The 25,339-nt window shown below is 40.9% G+C and overlaps 1 protein-coding gene across 1 annotated transcript in view; it reads right to left on the reverse strand.

Annotated features, from left to right (window-relative positions):
* Positions 1-2,357: 2,357 nt before the first annotated feature.
* The window catches only part of efnb3b (ephrin-B3b), a 116,757-nt gene continuing 93,775 nt past the window's right edge, over positions 2,358-25,339 (reverse strand). The window contains exons 3-5 of the mRNA XM_032582578.1: positions 18,574-18,666; positions 15,075-15,137; positions 2,358-8,187 (exon numbers count right to left, since the gene is read on the reverse strand). Coding sequence (XP_032438469.1) covers positions 7,766-8,187; positions 15,075-15,137; positions 18,574-18,666 — 578 coding nt within the window. The 3' untranslated portion in view covers positions 2,358-7,765. The remainder of the gene's footprint in view (positions 8,188-15,074; positions 15,138-18,573; positions 18,667-25,339) is intronic.

The raw sequence follows: 25,339 nt of genomic DNA on the forward strand, positions 1-25,339 counted from the left end.
TGCAACATGCTGTGCAACAAGTGCACAGCATGTTGCACTGTTGATATGATTGTTTTGGTGATGAATACTGTTGGTTTTTGTTCAGGACTTAACTTTTGCCGAGGAACAAAAGTTTCTAGTTTGGTGTGATTTAAGTCAGTCCTGGGTGTTTTCTTGGTAAGGAAAAGCTTTTATTTGACTCTCCAACTTCTTAGTAGAGACACATTTATAATACAGGAGACTGTTGTCACATATAGAACATCACTGGTTTCTATAAGAGGTGCCTGCAGCTCCTCCAGAGATGCTGTCCGTCTCTTTGCAGCCTCCTTGAATTGTTTCCATCTTGTCTTCTCATCCACTCTTTCTAGTGCACCTGTTGTCTCTACTTGTTGATGACTGCAGAGAATGCTATTGATTTGCAAGTTAGGACTTTAACTAAAGAATGCAAATAAGTGTCAACAAGTTCCTACATGATGGCTGAAATGATTTAATCCTGATCAGATTTACTATAACTGGTGTAAACCCAGAAAGACTGAGTCCTGAAATTGAATCAAAGTTGCCTGAACAGATTTAGTTTCAAAGGTTTCTCTAAAGTACCAAAACCTTAGAAAAATGCTTTTGGAACGAGTGACTTTGATTCTCAACAGGTCTGTGTGTGTAGACCTAGTTTTTTGCTAAGTGCTTTTTCTCATTTTGAACATTTTTAGCACACTTAGCTTCCCCTTTTGTTCTGTTTCTAGACAAATTCTAAAGCGAAAATTTACTTTGCTGCTTTGCAAACTTTCAGCTGAACAAAGTTCAACATTTGTGTTGAAGTTTTGGTTATGGACTACTAAGATTCCTCCAAGTAGTCAGACGTCTATATTCATTTTCTTGTTATGAAGTGGGTGGAAATTGTGTATGCTGCAGTTCTGTTTCCTCTCCTCAAATTTCCTCGCTTTTTTTCCCCAATACTTTTATTTTAAGCAAGAATCATACAAGACAAAAATCAAACAGACAGCAGAGAAAAATATATAAACATGAAAACAAAATCTAAGGGCATTATAGAACATGTAAATTATTCATGTCAAAATTAAACTGGTTCTCAAGAGTGTTTTGAAGCAGATATAGTTCGATTTGAAGTTAGCTCTTTAGCATTAGCTTCTACCGTGTACCTAGTGCTTGCGCATTAGTGAAACTAATGTTTATGATGAGTGCTTTAGGGATAGCGCAGTTAACTCTGTAGCTAGTGATGCCCACTATTGGCTCTTATTTCTTTCTGCCAGGGTATGATGTGCTGTTTCCTAGATTTTTCAGCCTACTTCATGTTGTCAGTCAGGTTTTAAACCAGTGATTTATTGATTCTACAAGTCCAGCAGTAGTTGGGCCGAAGTGTGGTGAGGTGAAATCTATCTCAAATATATAAATTAAAGGATAATCTCAGTTTATAGCCTTGAAATTCTGTTTTTATTTTTTCCTAAGCTATAAGCAGACCAAAACAAACAGACCCCTTGAAGATCTCAACATGGCACTTGAAACATTTCGGTTGCCTGTTGGTCTGCTTGAGCCCGCCGCCCACAGCAGCTGATGAAAGTCGTTTTTAGCTCTGGCCCAGGAGGAAGTTTAGTTTGATTTTCTCAGTGCCAGGGGTGGAAACGGAAAACAACTGGTTTAGGAGTGGAACCAGTTTGGCAGAAAAAAAACAAAACAAAGAGTGATTGGTTGTCATGGCGGAGGCAACGACGAGCATCCTCTGGGACCAACGGCAACGGTGGGGTATTCCAGAAGATTGTGTCGACACATGTGGTTGTGTTTGTGTGGGTGGGACCACCGTATGAGAATGTGTATGTCAGCTAGTAATCTACTCTCATGCATCATAGATCAAAGGGTCAAGGCAGCTGCCTGGTCATTTTACCCTCGGCCACCCTGATGGCACGGCATGCTTCCAAAGGCACCCCAAAAAACACACACCAACATATAGCTCTACAACCGGATGGAGCGCATTTTGGAATGGACGCCAATAGTTGCCATGGAAATGTGCCACAAAGCTGAAGGGGGAACCGGAGGAAGAAAAGGGGCGTTGCGACGGCGCTCTGACAATATGTCGCCAGGCAACGCTCAACACTAACGAAGCTGGGTTTGATAACTTGTTGATAACACTGGTGGGAGAGTTTGAAAGGGCGTGTGCATGGGTGTGTGTGTGTGTGTGTGTCTGACATGGACTTGTTATTAGCAAAGGCAGTGAAAGAGCCCCTGCTGAGACCAACCCAAAGGAGAGATAAGGGCAGAGACCTGCTATTACAGGCAGGGTTAGTGGGCCTCAGCAACCTTCTCTCTGCATCTACAGGCAGAACAAAAGAGCTGGCTTCATAATGAATCACACAGAAGAACCCAAAGTGTGGTGCTTAAACATTTTTGTTTGTTTTTTTATTCAATCGTTTTTTTTCTCTTTTTTTTTTTCCAAACCAGGAATGTACTAATTTTTCCTCTCGTTTAGAGGTGTGTTGGAAGGGGAAAGGGCGGGCAGAGTAAAGAAAGGGAGATGGGGAAGGGGATGTGGTGATGAGTAGGGGAGGAGAGGAAGGAAGAGAGGAGAGGACAAACAGAGGAAGAAAAAAAAACACAACCCTTTTCACACAGAGATGTCCCCAAAATACAAAGTCGCAACACGTCACATAGGAGCGCCGCGTCGACCGGCGGCCTCCGCTCGCCGGCTATTGGCACAAAGAAGCTCACGCACGTTTTATGCACATACACACAGTTTTTACCAACGGGGAGGTGAGGCAGCGGTTTTCTTTTTGTCCGTCTCTCTCTCTCTGTCTCCTCTGCACCACAGAAACAGCACTTTCTTTCTGTTTTTCAAAAAAAAAAAAAAAAAAAACGTGGGCTGGGTCCGAGGTTTTTCTTCTTTTTTTTTTCTTCTTTTCTTAGAAAACTTGAGAAACAGTGAGAGCCAGCGACACAACTTTGATATATAACATCTTCATGAAGATAAAGGAAAAGAAGAACCGAGTCCAAAAGGTGCAGCTCTGCTCAAAAGTTTACATGAAGTTGTCATTGGGGTTCAATTTAAGCAAATTGTTTACTTTTAATGATGCAGTTGAACCTTCCTTTTTTCAACTTGGAATGATTATTCAACGTATGTTTTTTTTTTAAACAAGGAATGGGTGCCAAAATCTGGATTTGTTGTGGTTGTTCAGGCTTTAATATATACATTCAAATCCACTAATATTTGGTTAAATCTCCCTTAGCAAATTCTACCTCAATCACAGCCGTTTGTAAGAGCCAGAAAGCCTCTTGCATAATCTTTGCTGGATATTTGACAGTTCCTTTTATAGAGTTAATTTAAAAGGTGTGTCCTCCAGCCACATAGTGCCATTTTATAGCATAATCAAGTGACTATTTTACCTTCAGTTTTTATAACGTTGTCAGATGTGACTTAAAGAAATTTGGCTTCATAATAACGCCTGGAAATTGCGTTGTTAAAACCAACACCTCTAAGTTCAACTTAAATTTACAGCTGCTCATGAGGGACACACCAAAGTCCTTATTGAGAAATATTATTTGTCACAAAGGACAAAGATTGACAAGTGGATGATGTGAAGGTGAAGATTTCAAACCAGTGCATGTAAATTACCTTTGTATCAATTGTTTGAAGGTGCATGTCACATCATCATTCCAGCCCAAAGAGGAATGGTTCAAACCACTGAAATCACTGATCATCACATGAAAACCGATGAAAGACGAATGTAAACTTTTGATTAGACTGCAGCTGACATTCTGCTGAGAGGAAAAAAGGAGGAAAATAGACCAGAAAGTGAACTTTTTGTTTCATTTGAGTTCAGAAATTTTAACCGTTCCCCCTTTCTTAGTCAAATTTTAGACTTCCAGAGAATAACAGACACTTCATTTGGCTTGGAGGATTTTTTTTAAAGTACTTAAATAAACATTATACATTAAAAAAGGAAACACAAATTATTGGTAATTGTACAAAAAAAAGGAGAATTTGAGGTGCTTTTCCCCCCTCTCTCTGTCTTTTGTTTTTTCAAAATCAATTTTAATACAGTCAAAATACAATCCAAACTCCTCCGTGGTATTAAAAAAAAAGAAAAAGAAACATCGTCATGTGTGGAACAAAGTCATTTTAGACGAATGCGACACTTAGGTATGAAAGATTATATGATACCGATACAGAAACACGGCTGAGAAATGTGGAAAGGTTCAGATTCTTAACACTGGCTTCACACAGGAAACATGGCAATAACACTGGAGTCTTCGTGTGTCTGCACAAAGTTGAAAAGAAAAAAGAAAAAGCATAAGCTCTCCGCGGTTTTACACATAAGCCAAAAAACATGTCTGAGCAACACAAAAACAGCTTTATTAGTATGCACAAGGTGAACATAAAGCACCTCCCCACACAGCGACGGGCTGCTGCTCTCTGAGGTTGAGGTGCAGGGCACTGGTGTGTGTTTATGTATGTATTTGTGTGTGTGAAGGAGGGTGGAAAACACAGCACAATCAATCTTTTTTTTTTTTTTTTCCTTAAATCCCTTCCCCGTCCGTCAGGTGATTCACGGGAACACAGATCAGACGAAAGCAACATTTTTTATGTTGAGTGTGGGTGAGCGTGTTTGCAGGATGTTGCTCGGCAGTCGTTAAAAAACTGTGTGAGATCTGAGAGAGGGCGTGTGTGTGTGTGCGCGCGTTTCAACACAAGATTTTGGCGGGAGAAAGAGAGGAACGCATCCGAAACGTGCCGGAGTCACAGTGGATGTGTGTGTGCGTGTGGATGTTTTGCGTGCGCGTAGAGTTCAACTCCTCTGAAAATCCATTTTTTTGCGGGATTTTTCTCTCTTTTTTTCGCTGACAGTCCAGCACCTCAGAGGTTTCTCCTCTTCGCCAGCCACTTTTTCATGTGCTCTCCGTCCGTCTGTCCGTCCATCCTTCCTTCCTTCCTTATATCCACTGGATCCTTCATCTACTACTTCTGCTGCTCCTATTTTTTCCTGTTTCCTTCACAGTCTCGTCTTCCCTCATCTTCCTCCCGCTCGTTTTTTTCTTTTCCTTAAAGTTCTGCATTCAAACGCCGCTTTATTCCTCCTCCCGAGACAGCGCTCTTTCTCTCTTCTTTGTTCTTCTTTTTTTCATTTTGTCCTCTCTCTCTCTTTACCTTTCCCCTTCCCCATCCTCCATCGCCACCACCCCCACCCCAGCTTCTTTTACGTCTGCCTTTTAAAATGAAAGAAAAAAATAACAGAAAAACTTTCATTGATGGTTCTACCTCAACACTTCCACAAAAATGAGGTCTAGACCTCAAAACTACAGCATAGTACGATGAGCTATAAAAATATACACAGAGTTGACCTCGGGCGGGAGGAGGAGGGAGAGAATGAAAACAGAGAAACAACTTCCAAAAACAAGGGATTTAGTTAATGTACAGCATCCTGCAAACGTTTCCATACCGCTTGGAACGTTTTCACGTTTTGTCACAACACGACCTCAAACTTCAACACATTTTATTGGGATTTCAGTTGACCAGTACAAAGTACTGCATGCTTGTGAACCCAATCACCTTCAAAGTCAAGCTGCGTAGCTTTCTCTTTAATTCTTTTACAGAATCGACAAGACAACTATTAGCCACGCACTCCTCAATTTGCTTACCAGCGATATAATGCTGATCGATAACATAATAATTTTTTCCCATTAAGTTTGGCCAATAACTTGCCAGTAGTGTATTGCAGTTTTTGAGCCATCAATATAATATTTTGCCAATAAAGTTGTTACAGCCAAACACTGCTGCCCGCGAACAGCTAAAATTTCTGAAACCTCCTTCTGAAGATGCTTATAACTGCCTATTTTAATAAGTTTATGTGTGTGAGCTTCTTTGTGCACCAAATATACAGTAATGTGTGAATACTGAACAACAAACGGACAGTTGTCCCCTCTATACAGTTTATTTACATAGATTTAAGAATTGCAAACTGTAATACCTGCAGCTGGTACATGCAATGATACGCATATAGGTGTGCATTTCTTGGAAATTTTTTGCAGTTTTTTTGTGCAGTTGTCTGGTTTTGCAGTTTTTGTGCAGCTTGATAGTCAGAAATGGAAGTAGGCAATGGTACAGTCATATTTATTGTTTGCCTAGATATGTGAATACAATTTAATTAAATTGGTGCTTTTGGTGGATAGAGCACATAATGGAACGTGCTTAAATTTAGAAAGAGAACATTGGTTATGTGACTAACATTAGTGGCAAAAGGTTTATATTAATGGCTGCAAAACTTTACTGCACTATTGATCCTTATTAAGTTACTGGTTTCTATGGAAGAGTGAAAACACAAGACGTCCCATTTGCACACTGGGATGGGGATGCATTTTGTGGGAAGATGGATGGTGATGAACACGGAGCAACACTGGAGGAAAATCTGTTTGGGGCTTAAAACGGGTTGTTCTGCATTTTATTTAATATGAGTAATTGAGGCTGAATACAGACAAATGCCAGAATCTTCACATTGCTTCCTTTTTCTTCCCCTTCTCAATTATGCAGCCCTTTGTGTTTGTCTATTTTCATAAAAACATAACAAAAACGTTGAAGTCTTTGGTTGTAACGTGACAAAACGTGAAACCATTTGGGAGATATGAATACTTTTGCAAGGCACTGTAAAATATAAAGGCAAAAGGGCAGGAAATAAGCAAAAAATAAAAAGCAAATGAAAACATTTAGAAACAGAAGTGTAGTTTAACAGAGTGGGTAAAAATAATAAACCAATAAAAAACATCTAGAAATTATTTACTGGATATTCATATATATAATCTATAAGTGTTGATAGCCATAAAAAATCTCACTTTTTTGATATTCGCTCACTATTTTGTGTTTTGGTATTTAAGACAAGTCTAAAGAACACACACACTCACGCACGCCCACACACAGAAAAGCACACACACACTCACATGTATGCAAACTTGCTGAAGCACACTAACTGCACTCTAATGTGGAGCAGCAGCAGCATCGCCATAATTATTACCCAACTGTTTTGCACGCTCGCGCACAGTCACACAAACACACGCTTTATTAAAATATACACGATTCTGAGAGTCACCGATTGGTCAGACCTCGTCCGGGGATCCGGTGTCGGCTCAGGGTGTGAGTCCGAGGCCCCCCCCCCCAAGCCTGTTTTCTCGATTGAAACAAACACGAACAAACTAGGAGGCTATTGTCGAGTTAGCGGCAAGGGGCTCGTCTCTGATTGGATGATAGAGATCTAAAATGGGGGTGGGGTGGTGGGCAAGGCGGGTGTGGCTCTCTGAGAATCAGAGTTCGTTGGTGCCAAGTGGGTCCAGGAGCGTAGTCCTCTTTTCAAAGTCCTTTCAGTCTTTTTTTTTCTTTTAAAACATCCCAACACCATGTTCACACTCTTAAAAAAAAGTGTGTGGCACGTTAAAGGGTGGGGGGCTCATTTAGCTCTGAGATAACAAGACGAGGGAATTCAGAGCCTCTTGCCCAATCATGAGGGCCTTGTTAGGAAGGGTTATGTGCGGTTACAACATAACCCCTTACTCACACTTCATGGCCCAGTTGTGTGAAATAGGGTTATGGAAGGAAGGGGGGTTTATTCAGCTAGAAACACAACAGTGGCCAGGGAAAGTAGGGGGGGGGGGGGTTTCCGACAGACAATACTGGTACTACTGAGGCGATCCAGTTTGGAGCTATGATGGCAGATTCTGTAGTGGCTTCATTTGGGAGATGTTGGGTGTGATTGGCTGGTCGTGGTTGAAGGAAGGCGAGTGTGTCCAGACGGCTGTCTCATACTTTGTAGTAAATGTTGGCCGGGCTCTGAGGCGGCATCTCCTGGACGATGTAGACGGGGTGCCCGTAGTCCCCGCTCACCTTCTCGTAGTGCGGGCAGTAGGCCGAGTCCGACGTCCGCAGGGGGATGATGATGTCGCTGGGCTCTGAGCCGTTGTTGTTGGAGCTGGTGATGCCGCCGCCTCCACCGCGCTTGGGGCTGGTGAGGGACGAGAGCGACAGAGGAGGGTGGTGCGTGTCGGAGTGCTTGGCGTGCCTCCGGCGGTAGCACACGACACAGATCACGGCAGTGACCAGCAGGAGGAAGGCGGAGCCTCCTGCGACACCAGCGATGAAGGCGATGTTGGTTGACTCGAGCGGTCCGTTTTCACCGTTGCCTCCATCTCCAAAGGGCCCTCGAGGCTGGGTGGAGTTTCCACCTGAAAAAAGTAAGACAACGTCATTTATTAGAGATTTTTAGCCCCTAAACAGAGTTCAGCTGTATTTCTACAATAGCAGCATCATCTCTTTCATCAAGCTGCTCACAACGCAAAGAAAAGAGAATATTTTAGAGGCAGATAGGGAATGGTTTTTTACCACTCATATGCTGTAAAACTCATAGAGCTCCTCTAAGAAATTTTCCAAATGTTCTTTTATGGTTTTCAATCTCGACTAAAACAGATCAACGTGTATACTTCTACTCGACAACTAAAAATATATCCTAACCTGGCTAAAGAAAGATTGAATAAAGAAGAATAATTTGTATTTTGTGGCAATTACCATTCTGATATTGTAACAAGTTGAAATTAGCTGGATAGCTAGGCTAACTGCTAAAGCACTTGCCTTAACAGCAGCAGTTTCTAAGCAATGTAATCTTAAAAGAGAGTGATGGGAAGCAGTGCATTCATTTCAGCTTAATATTTTTCCAACTTGATCTTTCTTGTGAGCAAGGAAAATGTGTTGGAGTATCCAGCAGTGTGCAGAAACAAGGTTTCAAACTCAAACTTTCTTGGTGCAAAGCAACAATGCTAACAACTGCAGCGCCATGCAAGCCACATTTCTGAATTCTTGGCAAAATTGCAAAATTCTTGAAGAGAAATGTAAACTTGATAACAGGCAGATCAAAGCTTGAAATCAAAATTGGTCACAGATGACATATGGATGAATCTCTAGTTCTAGTTTTTGTTGCACCGTCCAAAGACTCAGTAAACACCCTATCTGCCCAGCCCTTTGAAAACTTTCTGAAGGCACCACTGAAACCCAGAGAAGCTTCTCAGTGCTTCTACATTAAACCCACCAAAACAATAACACTGCATGCTTTCACAACTCCTGCTTTCATGATGCTTTGGAGAAAACATGCAGTTCTTTATGGCCCTGCACCACAATACCATGAGTAATGGTGATGGTTTAGCTCAGTAAGCGGAGACTGCGTCGGCTCCAACCCAGCGGAATGCAGCAAGTATGCAGCAGATCTCACAGAAGCTTATTTGTGGTCTCTTTATTGATGTGATGAAGTGGACAGCAGCGCATATAAAACAGCGAGGAATGTCCGCAGTGAGCGAGAGGCGCTCCACACAGTATATGCTCTTGTGGAGAGCCAGGCTCAGCCGCAGTGTATATCAAGGTAAGAAGCTGTACTTCCCTAACCCTAAAGATGGTATTTGCTTAGTATTACAGGCGGCCACATGAAGAAAGCCTCCTGGGTCTGCTCCTACCAATGGACCACACACTGGCCCGCTCTCCTTTCTTCCTGAACGTCTTTCTCTTTATCTGTCCTCACTCTGTCTTTCTGTTTTGTGAGTCTTCGTTTGCCTGAAAGTTGAGATTTTTACAGCCTCCGAGTTGGCGGCTGTCCCCGCAGGAGGTCGGGTCAGAACTCAGCAGGTGAATGATGTTCTTAGGGTGGGTTTGTGCTGTTTCTATTTGTGTGTGTGTGTGTACAGAGCCAGGGAGCGTGTGAGCAGGAGTTTCAAACTGGTTAAGGCTGAAATAGAGTCGCTTGGATTGGTCCATCATTATTCTTGGCACACATCCCTTTCTGCCTCGCTCCTGCGTCTCCCTCTGTTTCCTCCTCCCCTTCCTCCTCGCTCCGTGGTCCTCGCTGTCTTTGGGTTATTGTAGCCGTAATGACCTACCTTGCTCTGAGCTCAGTGCCTGGCAACAAAGACACACTGGTACACTCAGATACTGACACGCACATACACACAATCATATGTGCGGAGACACGCTGGCTCGCCTCACCGACCCCCCTCCCCTCCGCTCTCGGCGCCCCGTCGCGCTGGACCGACCGGGAGCAAAACCCTATTGCCGGACGTCGATTATGCTCCCTACTCCCGCTCTCTTCCTCCCTCCATTAACCCAACATCCCTCACTATCCGTCTCCATTATGGCCGCCGCTTTTCACCAACTCTCTTTATTATATCCTCTTCTCTTTTATCATTCTTCTCTCCCTCCCCCCCTCCATTTTCCAACTCCTTCCTGTTTTTATCACCAGAGTTTGGACTCTGAGGCTTTATTCTCCATTTACTTCCATTAACCATTTTATATCAATAATGAATTCACCTTAGAGACAAACACACAACAAGCAAGGAATAAAAAAATAAGCAGCAGCACCAGCTGTCCATACTCTTCCACTTCACATTTACAACCGCGCCAAATTATTGGGAATGTTTCAAGAGTTTCTGAAGGTTTCCTCGGAATATTTACTTTTTAAGACTTTTATTAATTCAATTGAAAACCTAAGCTCAATAAAGTGTTAAGGAGAGTAAGCTCCTCTAAGCCTACGTTATGATTTTCAATGCTCCCGCTAGCAGAGGAGTTGAAGTATCTTTGGTGCAGGATGGAGCCACAGACTAATGGACGGGCTGAGGCCTGGTTTTCAGGAATATGGCCGCTGCCTGCTGGCTCAGAAAGATCTGAGCTATAAAATAAATCTCTCCATTTATCATTTAGTCTACAACAAGAGTGTCGAACTCCTGTCCTGGAGAGCTACTGTCCTGCATCCCTTCTCTAACACACCAAAATCAAATGATTCCCTCAATACCAGGCCTCTGCAGAGCTGAAAGACATGGACTCATTGGATTCAGATGTGTTGGAGAAAAGAAGTTGTAGGATAGTAGCTCTTCAGAACTCTGATCTACAATCTGACCCGCAGCCAGGATTAATGAGACATGGACCATGACAGAGCGCGATGCCGGAAACACCTTTGTCAACTCAGAAGTGTTTTTAAAGGTGTTTTTCTCAATTCTGCCATTTCACATAAGAATCTTTATACCTAGACCACTTTACTTCAACGCTTTAAAAACGTATCTCGATGCCACATTTTAGCCAGCTATTAAAATGATAGGGTTTAAGATACCAAGAACGCTTACATTTGAACTGCTTAAGCCGGTGGATCGTCTTGCTTCAGGTTTTAGCTGTTTCTATGCTCCAACACCTGATTCAAATTACCTCCCAAGCATGTCATTAAACACTGCAGCTTTGTTAATCATTTGAGTTTGGTGTCTGGTAGCAGGAAAACACCTAAAACCTGCAAAACAGTAGAATCTGAGAACCAGGACGGTGAACTATTGGTCAAAACGTTCAATTATCTAAAGAAGTTTTTTTTTGATTTGCAGGGAATGCTGATTGAATTCCTTATTAACAACATTCCTACTTTAGGAAATAACTAATTATAATTTGAGACCTGGGTGTATTTAAGACATCTTAAGAACTAAGATGTCTATGTCATAACTGCTGCAACAAGGTGAACGTTTAAAAGTGTCTGTGTTATAGCATGTAGCTAAAAGAATTACAGCTCGGCCTTATTAATGAGTCTCCAGGTCACGTTTTCACTGGTTCCACTGGTGCAACTGCTATAAAAAGGTTGCACTTAAACTTTTCCCAGCTATTTCTACTTCCACAAAAGCACATTCTTAAAGGTCACATTTTTATCATTTCCCTGACAGAATGACAGCTATGCGCATTAAATGTTCACACACAGACACTAGCAAGTCTGTGCTGGTTATTAATATAAAAGAATGATAGGAAATGTAGAGAAAAAGTATTGCAGTACGAGTTGAAGTGATACTCCTTTGTGCTGCACACTTGGCTTTAATGTGGAACTACACATAAAAGCTAAAACAACCATTTATAGCATGATCTAGTTTGTTTTATTTAAGAACTGAAAAGCAACAATTACAGGCCCTGCTGCTAAAATAATTGAACATATTGGCCATTACAGTCATAATAATGCTTAATAACAGTTTTCAAGAGCCTATTGTGTAGATTATTATACATTTTATCACTGTGCCTTTTATAGAGTAACACCACAAATATTACAATGTAATATTATTTGGTTAATTAGAAAGGCAATCTGTTCATCAAACAGTTGGCTGCTCAATAGGCAACTTTTGTTGTGAAACTTCAATAGTTTCCACAACAAAAGTATATTTGGAAATAATTTCTAGACAGTCTAATTACTTTTTCTTGTAAAAATGCTAGGTAGTATCCTTTTTTTAGGCAGCTGTCTTGCAGTGCACAGTAATAGGTGGGGAAGTGGTGTGGTGTTACGTCATACAAGCAGATTCTCCAGCCACTTTTTGTTTTAACTCGAAAACCTTGGAATATTTTGATTCTTAAACCCAGGATAGTAGAATATGAACAGACTGTGGTGACACTATTAAAGAAAATTGAGAAATAAATAGATATACGGTTTGCTTATGTCTCACTCAATGACCGTTGGAGTTGGGTACCAGCTCCCCCACAACCCTACAAACACAAGCAGCCATAAACAGTTCCCACTATTAAAACCCTAAGCCGAACATGTGAGCTCTTGTGGCACACCATGTTCAACCAAAGAAAAACACATGAGGCATTTAAGTTCAGCCTGTTTAAATTTTGCAGCGTTGGTGCATATGTGTGCGTGGATATGGGATTTTGGATCAGTTTTTTTATATGAGGTGGCCTGGTTTAGTGGTAATCAAAGAGTGTGCACTGCAGCATCAGGTGCGCATAAAAGCTTTGTTGAAGGATTATTTAATTAAAGCTGATTGTGACGAAGCTATAACAATAACTCTAAAAACAAAAACAAAAAATAACCAGTTTGCATATTAAATCTAAAACAGTCCAAAGCTTTGTGGTTAACGTCCATGACTCCATCTGCATAATGAAAGGCGGCGCCGCCGTTTCAGCTCTTCCTCATACACAAGAGACAACAATCATCAGGAGCGCCTGATTCTCTGATATGAAGCAAACCCACGGATGTTCACTCTCAGTGGACTGTAAAGAGTGGGTTAGTGCCGAGTGAATAATTATCAGCGTGTTCTGATCCGGATGAGTGGAGGTTGGTATAAATTAGATGACACAGAAAGTAAATTCCTGAAATAAAAAGCCCACCCCCACGACCCTCTGTCTATTTAGATATTGCACTGGGATTCGATGGATGGAAATTATTTTAATCTGAGAATCAAAAATGATAAGGAGCTAAAAATAACTACAAAAAAATGTATGTGTGGTTAAGAGTAAATCAAATCATCCTCATTTAAGCATCCAAAAGGTGTGAGGTCTGTTGTTAAATGTGTGTGAGTCAGTGACGTGCGGTGAGGTTCACAGTTGGTGAGGCACTGATTTAATCATAGTCAGATTTACAAATATGGACCCCCTGCATGCTATTGTTTACATAAGAAAATTTCGCGCATGCGGACAACGCAGGAGGGCAAAAAGACTTTTCCTTTAACATGTCATGTATAGCCGCGCTGCAAACGGAGAATAATTCCGTTAACTCAATCAAACTTGGTCATGTAGATATTATTATTTTTCGTGCTGTGCTCCACAGCAAAGGGAAAAACCGTTAAAGTACAACTCAAAACCACGTCTTTCTCGCTCTCTGGATCAGCGCAGCAACGCTCAGACTCGTTGCCAGCAACTGACAACAACGCCACAATAAAAATTAAATATTTCCCACACAAAGAGCAGAACATTCAGTCTGTTGCAGTAATATGGTTTTAGGCTTAATGTTTATTTTGCGATTATTGATATGTGATTGCTGTGGTACGAGGAGAAAGCCATAAATATATCGCTGCACTTTACTGTATGGCTAGCTCGCTGTTACTGTCTCTTACTCTGCAGTTGCGGAGTCACAATGTCTGGGATCATGAGCGCCCCCTGCCATGAGGCAAGAGAACTGCCTGCCTCACCCCGAGTCTGTTCTCTGCCGTTTCTGATCGCTCTTCAGCACATAAAACACGTTACACACACAGTTGGTGACAAAAAACACTGTACATTATATACATAACCTAAATTATGGAAAATCAGTTTATATATTAAGTGTTTTTAGCTATTTCATTGGCGACGTACAGGCAGGAGGAGCATGCTCCCATAGAATGGCAGCCAGTGCAGTTAGCGAGAGGTTGCTCAATACCAGGTGAGGCTCAGCTTCCTCTTGCCTCACCGGCTTCGTTTCCGAGCATTTGAATGGGAAAATGCAAAAATTCAGCAATTTTGAAGAAAAAATAATTAAAATTTGTTAAGCTAAACGAGAGATAAATACTTTGTAGCACGAACTACAGGGTGAAAATAGCAATATAAATTATTTTATCATTAGATATTATTTTTCCATGATGTCAGGTGAGGCTCTGCCTCCCCTGACCGCAGGTCACTGGTGTGAGTGTGTGATTAAGTCATTCATGCAGGCAGAGATACAAACTATTGTTGCTTCTTTCACGCCTCACATTTAATATTTATGCACAAGTGATGTGAGAAAGCGTGAACGCATCAATTTACACATTCTCTACGGAAAAGAAATTTACAGTCAAAAAAAAGAAAAGAAAAATGGGAGCGGACGCAGCTGAGTGTGAATCATGTCTTTTCCCCTTCAGTGAATGACTTTGACTTAGAGCGAGAATCTGCTTGTTGCTGCGTTTCCCCTCTCCTCTCACTCTGTCCCATCACTCCCTCCATGCATCTTCTCCTCTCATCTTTCCATCTTTTATTTCAATCGTTTATGTCCCCCGACAGAACTACAGAATCCAGGCCACAATGACTCCTTGCCCTTTTCTTTCTTTCTCCTCCTGTTTCTTTCTGCCCTCCCTCTATTTTTCTTATCCTTCTCCCAGGGTAGCTATTAGCCATCCCTCTCTCGCCGGCAGCACTTAGCTAGAAGGAGGAGAGGGATAGAAATATGGAATTAAACAGAGAGATCTGCAGATGTCACCACTGCACATTCTCCATCTGTCGCCTCCCTCCCTTCCTCCCTCCCTCTCCCCTCTGTTGCTTTTCTTTATTTCTTTTCTCCTTCCATCTATCCATTTTGTGGACGGGTCTGCTAGTGGGATTATCTTCTGCTTACCTGGGATTCTGCTGGTCGTGCGTCCCGCTGGCTGGTCCTTCTTTGGGGGCAGTCCGTACTGGCCTGCATAAAGAGAAATGAAGGGGTGGATAAGAGGTGGAATATTCTTCTAAAAAAAATTGTCATTTTCTTTTCCAAAAAATCCAAACTTTTCCAAACTGAAATTTCCAAAGTTATAAGCTTGTTTCAGACCATGACTCTAGCCTTATATTTATAAAGTAAATCGTTTATTAGTTTCTTCTTTCTGTCTTTTTAGACACATGGGTTAGTGGATGGATGGATGGATGGATGGACGGACGGACGGACGGATAGATGGGTCTGGAGATACAAACATTCTTCTGTCTTCCTTTATTTCTCTAATCCTTTTCATGCTGCATCCAGACTCTGTTCTCATCTATCAGAACCGACACCGGGCCCCTTCCAGCGTAGAAAACAATCTCTGTAGAGCTTTAATAAACACCTCCCTCCCTTCACCTCTTCTTATATCCGAGCACATATTGACAGAGCTCCGTGTGTTTGTTCAAATGGGAAACCAGAAAGAGGCCATTGGGTTGTTTTTGGAGCGAGTGATTTTTCACAAGACCATAACGGCTTGTAATCTGTAGACTCTAAATCAGGCCATCTGTCTAGCAAGCCCTCTGTGATGCTGGTGGCATTAAAGAGCATTTACATGTCAAACACACACACACACCCACACACACACACTTATGTTGTGTTAAGGGCTTCTTATCAAAAGCTGAATTAGATGGTAAAGAAAATACTCATTTTTGTTCCCTTTCTTAGCCATTTGTCCAACAGTAAGATGGCTGTTATTCTACACTTCTTTCACTGCACTTCATGCAATGTTTTACGTTAAAAAAAAGTTGGTTACAGGTTATTGCAGCAACAAGAGAGGCTGAAATCCTGATAATGATGAAGTACAAAAGCAGAGTGAATTCATCTGGCATTCAGACTTTCTTGAAGTGGTCGTACTCAACAATTGTCAAGGGTTCCTGAAAATCTTTCATGGGTTTGGTAGCTTTGAACTGTGAGGCAGCAGACGTGTCCGCTGGCATGGTGAAGCATGTTTATCAGTTCAAGTGTGTGATACTGTGTGATACTGAGTAATGTGTTAGCAGGTATGAAAGAATAGAACAGACACTTTCAGCAGCTAAACTGATTTAGAATCTATATTTTTTAGATACATAATAATGTGGCACCATGCTGGCCGCCTGAAAACTAACTGCCTATTGAAGCCCCTTGAACTTTTCCATATTTTATCATGTTAACTCGAGTTGGTCCAGCATTTTGTTATGATTTAATGTGATATACTGTATATAGTTGCCCCTCACCTATTAGTGGTTCAGTATTCACAGATTTTTCCGTGGAACATGACTCCTAATTATTTGTGGGATTTTTTTAGTAGAGAAAATATAAAATACTTTTTAAAAAATGCAATTTGGGAGACTGAAATACCTAGGTGCAATGTTACATGACACCCTACCTGCTGACAGCAGCCAATCCAGGAGTACCATTAACATCTCTTGGTGCTGATTGGCTAAACCAATGGAGATAAGGAATGGTGTAGATATTAGCTTCTGTGTTAGAGCTATGACAGTTTCCACTGTTCTTATTAATACATATTAATGTATATTTAGTGTTTGAAGCATTAAAATAGGTAGTTATATGCATTTTTAGAGGAGCTGTTGTCTCTGGTTATTTTCTTGCCCAACCTATCCTGACAGGTTTATGTCTCCAAAACACATTAACATTTGTATTCATAGCAAAGTGTGAAAAGTTCAAGGGCTCTGCATACTTTTACAAGAAACGTTGCATTGGATCGTAAGATTCCTTGCAAATCCACAAAACACTCATCTAAAAGAAATAGGCAAAAAGTCGCCAAAGTCCAAAGAAGTAAAAAAAAAAAAAAAAGACATAAAAAAAAAAGCTTTGGGAATGGTTAGCCAAGACTACTTTAAAGGTCTGGCTGCGTGGAGGTAAATTATAAAGAAACAAGGGGTGAGTTAAGGTTTCTGTGTGTGTGTGTTCTGTGCACAGTTGTCCAAGTATATGTACTGACATTTAGAAAAGTGTAGGCCTATTGGCCAGCGGCTCCCTTTTGACAGTAAACCAAGCAGAAGTTGGAGGCGGTGATCAATAGGAACTGCTGTGTGGTCAGCAGGGGCAAGTGGAGGATGTGGGGGCAGGGGGTGCAGGAGAAAGTGCGTGCATGTATGTGGCAGATCCAGAGAGAGAGAGAAAAAATGAGAGCAGACAGGTCGATGTATGTGTGTCTGTGTGTGCATTCCGCGCTACGCATCGGAGATCAGCGCGAGGCGGCATGCGGCTTATTTAGACGACAAACAACACAGACGTGACCTTTCAGCCACATGACAGATAAGATGGAGAGACAGAGGGTGAAAAAAGTGACAACAAAAAGAGGTGTGAGGAGAGGCGGACGCCATGCAAGGCGAAACGGGAGGGGGAGGGAGAAAAAAAGGGGATCGGAGAGGGAAGAGAGCAACTTAGATGAAGAAGAAAAGGAGAGGATGAAGAAAAAGTGAGAGAAGGTTGCTTTTTCCATTGCCTATGTGAGCCAGGGGAAATAAAGTGTGTGGTATTTCTATTGAGCTGAGCTGACTGTGCTGATGTTACAGGCTGATAGAGCCATAACAGCGCCACTTGGCTCTTTGCTGAAGAGAACCTCCAATACACTGGGTCCGATAACACAGCACAGATCAAAGAAATAGAAATAGGCAGCTTGTATTTGTGTACTGGTGAGTGTGTGTATGGGCGGTCATGTGAAGGACAGGTGCCTATTATGTGCCGGAACGTGCAGGTCAGTGAAACTGCTTAAATTGGCAGTTTTTCCACCCCCCCCCCACCTACTTTTCCTTTCTTTATGTGCTGCTTTCTTGAAAAACCAGCATGCGAGGGATCATTACCCGCGAATATTTTCCAAACAAATTAGAGGTGTGCACTGCCACGAGTCATTAAAAATCACTGACTGCGCGCTTTAACACCAAATGGAATCATTTTGTTATCGCGCTCTCGGCTGCGGGGGGAGACGTGTGTGTTCGGACGCCTGCCTGGACACCTCCGCGTCTGTGCGCGAGCGGGTCCAGAGTGAGTCAGTAGCAGTTAAAAGGCAGAGTGAGAAGGGAGTCAACTGGGCTCATTAGAGCTGACTGATCCTACACTTCTGCGCTGTTCCCACCACTTAACGAGGCCTAATATGCTCGGCGAGGGCACACATGTAGCACAGGGAGACAGAAAGACGGGTCGGCGCGCGCCGGGTTGTGCGTGCGGGTCGCCGACACCGCAAGATTAGAGGACTGGTTTAAAAAGTAGGAGAGATGAGGTGCACTAATGAACGCTGCTCTGATCCGTGACATTGTGTGCTGATCACGCTGAGTTGTTAAGTGATTTGATTATGTGCAGTGGACAAAAAATAAATAAATAAATAAACAATGAGTATTCAGCCAGTTCATCGGACGTGATTCATGCGAGAAAGACTTACTCTGTCCCACTTTCAGGACCACCTTCATGCCTTTCGTAGCGCACACGCCTCCTCTCATGCTGTCCAGGCCTTGACGCGTCCCATCCGACGTGGCTGCAGCGAGAGAAACAAAAAGTTGGACAATTAGCATGGAGGGAAAAAAAAACAAAAGAAAACACACTCACACGCACACAAGCCCTTTTTTCATATAAACCCGCACTGTGGATCCACAGAAGAAGTAAACAACAGATTCCTTCTCATAGAGTCAGCACCACCAGAGTGACATTTGCACAGGAAGTGATTTAAAACTCCACCAGACGCTCTGAAAATGCCAAACTACAAGGCAGCAGCACTTTAATAAGTCCTCATTTACCAGACTGCTGGAATTAATTTGCACCCCGCCCCATACCCTCCGCACTGTATGGACTCACCGGCTTGCAATCAACTACAATTGCTGCCTGGGCTGCAGGAATGGCTGGAGCAGGGCTGAGGAGGTTTTAATCCAGAGAAGCAACGACCAGCTGATAGAGGGAGATAAAATGGAACCCTTAAGATGTAAATCACTGCTTGATTTGAGAGAAAAACCAGGCTTGATCTATTCAACTTTAGACTCTGATGGATGAGTGAAAGCAGCAATAGGTAACACCCCTTTACCTCCACTGCTCATTAATTAAGAGAATTGAAGGCTAATATTTTAAATTAAAGGTATTGTGGATTCTAAAAGACTCATTTTGTATTAAAACTTTTGGAACAAATTAAAATAAGACTCCCCGTTCTCTTTGGTTGTAGCTCATAGACAGCCTCACAAGGAGATAATGCGAAAGTCCACATTATCGTCGGGATAAAAGCAGAAAATCATGTTTAATACTCCATGAAGAGCAGTCCGAGAACTGATCCCTGGACGACACCTTTGGGCCTCACGCCTCAAAAAAATCATGACATCCTTTTATGGTTTCTGTAGTTATATACAACTTTTTATACTCAGAAAAATAACACTAATTAAAAAAAACTCCACCACTTTTCAATTTATATTGAAAAGACAACATAGATAAGGAGGCGTAGTTGCAATCAAATTAGTTAAACAAAGATAATCTACCCGGCGACCATGTTGGAAAACCTTGTTTTCTTTTGGGGCTTTTCGTTCCTTTTCCATTAAGTTTGTAGCATAGTTAAAGTTTGGTTAGAAAATGGAATATATATTATTATTGGGCTTAGAATCTTAATCACAACATTTTGTGGTGATAACAATAAAGATGACAATTAAAAAAAACTCTTTGTTTCTTCTTTTTTAAGTAGCAGTTCAACTGTAACTGCATGACAGTAATTATAGCCCCAAAAACACAAACACAGCTCTTGAAAAACATTCATATAAAAAACAGGACACCACTTAACCAAAGTAGTGTAATTTAAATCACTAAATTGCACACATTTAACCGCATTTAATCATATTTTCTAATTCACTCATATTAATTGATGCCCTCATGGAATGAACAGTGGAATAGTAAAAATAACATTGTCAGATAGTGCAGTCAGTTTTGGCATTTTTTGAACATCGTTAACTGGAATTTATCGAGACAACGATAATTCAAAATTCCTATTGTGACAACAATTTTTTTTATGGTCAACAATACAACAAATACCTCCTCCCTTAGTTCAAATCAGTGGTTGCATGGATGGATTTTAATATTTAATGCTGGGGTCTGGTGTGCTGTAACTTTTAGACGAGTCTCTGTTTCAACACACCCGAGTCAAATAACAATTAGCAGGATTCTGGAGAAATTAACTGCATACTAAGGACGTAGTTCAGCCATTTGCTTCAGGTGTGTTAGAACACATATTAAACAGACATATAAGGAGCACATGTAAAACTTGCAGGACACCGGCCCGCGAGGCCTGCAGCTGAAGACCCCTGATTTAGTGTTACATACGGCATGTCAGCAGGTCCATAAAAGCTCAGCGACCTTCCGGAGGGGAAAAGAGGAGACTCAGGATGAGAGGAAAGGAAGAAATGCTATTCTGAAGGACAAGTGTTCGATGACGCAGAGAAAGTGAGAGAATGCAAAAAGAGAGGAGAGTGAGAAGTAAGGAGACGAGAGGCACTTATCCCGATAATCACACCTCTTTCAGCTGACGCAGCTCTGCTTGCTTGTGCAGCTGGTTTCAATACTTGAGAAGCATCTTCTTGCTGTGCCCGGTTTTGGTTTCAATCACCAGTCCAAATTCCGGGCAGAAACTTCTGTAATTGTCTTTAAGGTCTGTGCTGACAGACACTCTAATGCGAAGCTGCAGCAGCTCATAAACCGTACGGTAATCACACCCTTTCTCCCTCCAGCGTGGGTGCACACGCCACCCTTATATCCTTGTTTTCTCTCTTAAATATAAATTAGCCTCTCTGAAGCCGAGGAGAAGGAGAGAAATGGCAAATGGAAGATGGCATTCGGGAGTGAGAGAAACGAAGGTGTGAAAAAGAGGCAGCTTTACTTCTGACACCTTTCTTCTCAATCCTTACAGGATGCAACGTGTGAAAACGAGCGAAGGAGAGAAGCGGGTGGAGGTCAAAGCAAACATCAGTCTGGTGGAAAAGCCAAAATAAAAAAAGAAACAGAAAATATATACAATAATTTGTCTTAAAAAGTTTGCACATTCTCCAACTCTTAACACTGTTTGTTGAAGCACAAAATCTGTCATGGACCTGAGAAATATCTGCCTTTACTGCGATATTTTTGCATTTGCATTATTAATGCAAATGAAGTTCAACTGAATAAAAAGAAGCAGAGAATGAAGGTTGTTAATCAGGACTGCTGCTGAGAATTAGACACTTTTCCATGTACCTTGGCTCAGACGTCAGGTTTCCGTAGCAGCAGTAAAATCTAAAGATGATATAAAAAAAAAAAAATACTGAAAGACTTCATTGAGAAAAAAGATGCAGACTCATTCTGTGGAGGTTTTACTATCGAGTTTTCTGCTACTCTGAACCTTTACACTGTCTAGTTCATTCCCAAGTTATTTACCAAAAGGATCACTCGTTATTTTTTAGTACCTCTTTTTTAAATTATTTGTTTTGTGCACAGAGACGCGAGAAGAGAGGCCCTCTGCTTTCACACACCGATTTCTGTGGGGATGTTTATTTTCAAGCTAACCAACTTGTTTGTGCTCCAATAAAATATAATTTATCCATCCCAGCATTTAATAGCCAAGGTACAGCCAGCAGTCCATCACAGCACCAACCAACAATTCTGCACACTCACAACTAAGGGCAATTTCGTGTTTCTAATTGGCCTGACATCCAATGTTTATGTGTTTTCGAGCAAGAGGAAACCCATTCGGCACATTCAGAAATGAAGCACATCAGAAGAAATAAATCTGAAGAATGAAGTTTGAATGGTTGACCCAAACTGTGCTTCTAATCAGATCCACCTTGAACCGACAATAAGCTGCCAAACTAAACATTCAGTTTATTAGGGGACAGTTTAGAAAATCAATTTGTGGGGTTAAGAAATTTTAGAAACTATCCGTTTGATTTTGTCTGTTTTCCACAAAACAAAACGAGAAAGAGAAAAATCAACCTCAAGGTGAGCATGATGGCTCAGGCAAACCAACCAGGTCCAACTGTGCAGATTTGATAATAAACTCGGCAGTGGGAAATCGTAAAAAAAAATAATAATAAAAAAAGGGTATTTAGTTGTGAGAAATGAAGTGAAGAAAGAAATTTAAGAAGCTAATTGTTTTGTTTCGATTTTTCATTATTTTATTTTGTGAAAAAAAAAAGCCCCAGCCCAGTTATGAGCTATTGTCTGGATGTCTGCAGGGCAAAATGTTAAACTCTGCAACCAGGAGAACATTCCGTTTATTAAGAAGTATTTTTAAAAACTGAAGACATGTTTGAAACTATTTGTCTGTTCTCAGCCCCTCAACCTTAAAAAAAAGAGACAAAAGGACAGAACTGTGTTCATCACTGGAGATAGATGAGTCCTGGCATTAAGAACAAATATCAAACATAGAAATTAACTTAAGCAATTTTACTGTAACCACAAATACTTAAATTGCCAAACACATAAAACTACAATAGATGCTCACATGTAATAGTTGTAGGAAACTTTGTTCTTCAAAAGCCACCAATGCAGAAAAACTAAAGTCATTCAGGGTCACTAAGCAAGATAAAGTACACATTTTTTTTCTTTTTACTGTGGGAGGAAGGTACGGACCAACGGATCCACATTGCAGCATAGACAAAAAAAAGATGAATGACAGATTTTTTAAAAATGGGATTAACAAAGTAAGAGCTCACTGTAAAACAAACATGTTTTATTTCTTTGTAATATTCTGATGTTTACATAATGAGTTATGAAATGGATGTTTTACTTTGACTATGCACTGTCTCAGTGTAAGAAAGTTAAATTTGAGGAACCAGATTTTGTGAAGAAAAAAACTGTGGTTGTTTTGATCTTATTTACTTTTCCAGGTAAACTGATCTATGAGGTATCTAGAAAAAAGATAAAAAATAAGGATAAAATTTCAACGTAAGGAAGCAAAAGCTAAAACAAAACTATTAACACTAAGAATAAAATACAAATATATAAATTTAAAACAGTAAAGAAAAATGCTGTAAAACTAAAACCAGAAACAGTAAAATGGAGGCTAATATGGATGAAAATGATCTCGAAAATCACACAATCAACCAGCAAAACCTCCATGAAGCTCAGACAAACAGCAGGCAGTAAAATATAGAAGAAGGTTTTCCAGTCATGCAAGGTAAAAATGTAAAGCAGTTCATTTTCTTTATTTTCTATTCATGAAAATTTTACTCAAAATGAAATATTTATTTTTCAAAGAAAACAGCAAGTGAAATTTAGGATTCAGATTTCTTCTTGAAAAAAGTATTTGAGACGTTTTTTGACATGAAATTTTTTTCATATGAAATCTGATCTAAAACTGTTTTTTGCTCTCCATAATTGATCCTTATTTTCCATTGTTTTCAGAGACGCTTGTCTCATGTACAATCAGAAATAAACTTGGAAATAACATTAAATCTAAATCTGCCAGGGATTTGATAATTTTTGGGTTTAAATGTTAATTTTTGTGTAAATAATTACAGACAAATACTTTATTGATGCCTTTTGAAACATCTGAATGCATAAAAAGAGAGCAGAAACTAAAACTCCACAATTGAGAATTGTAACTGAAATAACTAATTAAAAATAGTAAATACTAAAATAAATTACATTGTAATGGATACCAAAAACTTTCTGATACTTAATTACTTCAAAATTTTAGATTTATATGACTTTATTTCCCTAACACAACAAAAAAATATGATTTAAAAAGAGAAATATACTTTTCCAAATATTTAATCTACAGTCAGTGAGAATGTATTTCAAACCATCAGATTCTCAGTATCAATAATCATGTCAACAGTATTTAGATTTACAGATGTTCAAATGATGAGGTAAAGGAGATTTAAAAAATCAATCAACACATTTATCAATTAAAAAAATTAACAACTGCTAATCATATCCTTTAATTTGAAAATAGATATGGATAGAACATAAAGAGAATTTGGAAAAATACTGCTTATGCACATAATTGAACGTCGTCAGCGTAAAATGTCATTTTTGGAAACAAAGTACGTTTTTAGCACGTCTCATGTTTTCCCTTCTTTTCATTTTCAAAACACCGAGCTCAGCCTCGTCTTTGGAAAACAGACCGAATCTGGAAACGTTCAATAAGGAGCCGTCGTGAGAGTGATTACAGGATCTCACCCTCCGGTTTAACCCAAGCACAGAGGTGCCACAGGGAGAAACAACAGGACCAAAACAAAAAAACAGAGGAATAAGAGCGCTGAAGATTTCTGAGAGTAATAACCACTGACACATGAAGGAGGACAACAAGGTGACGGGAGACGAGGGAGGTGTGGGAGACAGGGGAGAAGAAAGGAGGAGGTGGAGGAGGTCGTGCAGCGAAGTGAGGCACAGAGACTGATTGCCTGCGACAAGCTGTTGGTGATATGATGGACACAGGAGACTATGTGGGACCACGGGGGGGACGGAGAGCCGGGGGAGGAGGAGGAGGACAGAGAAAAAGTTGGAAAGTTAAAAAAAGAAAGGAAGGAAAGAGTTTAAATGACATGATAGAAAGTAGGGAGGTAAAATACTTTAATGTGTCCATTATGGAAAAGTGCGGTGGTAATGGATACAAAGGAGCGGGACGGAGACCAGAGAGGGAGATTGGACCAAAAGAGCCTCCACAGATTTTGCAAATGTAAGCTATTTTTTGTCTTTCAAACATCCTAATCAGGTTGAAAATATCACAAACGTCATTTTTTTTTATTAAAAGGGTGACACATCCTCTCAGAGCCATTAGAGGTGTCACCATTTCCGCGAATCTCAGTTTCACGGGAACAAAGCGAACACAAAGATCCCAGCTGCTTTGCCCTTGGATCAAGAGAGCGCTCCTCCCAAAAATCTGAGCTGATGAGCACAAATGTTTCAAATTTTCTCCCACTCGAGGGGGTGAAGATATCGCCGAATCAAGGCAGAAATAATCACCGCACATCTGTGAAATCCTGATGAGAGGCAGGGATGGGAGGGAGGTGGAGGGATTGCTTCCAATCTTTCCCACCTTATTCTGGGAGGACGGGATAAAAAAAAATGGAGTGGGGAAGGAGTGAATACAGCAATCTGGGATTAGATAAGGAGGAGGAAGACAAAAAGCGAGGGAGAGAGGCAGGAAGGGAGAGCAGGGATGAGTAATTGAGACAATGATCAGCAGTGATGGGGGAGATGAGAAG

The sequence above is a fragment of the Xiphophorus hellerii genome, chromosome 14 (genome assembly GCF_003331165.1).
Source record: "Xiphophorus hellerii strain 12219 chromosome 14, Xiphophorus_hellerii-4.1, whole genome shotgun sequence".
NCBI lineage: Eukaryota > Metazoa > Chordata > Actinopteri > Cyprinodontiformes > Poeciliidae > Xiphophorus > Xiphophorus hellerii.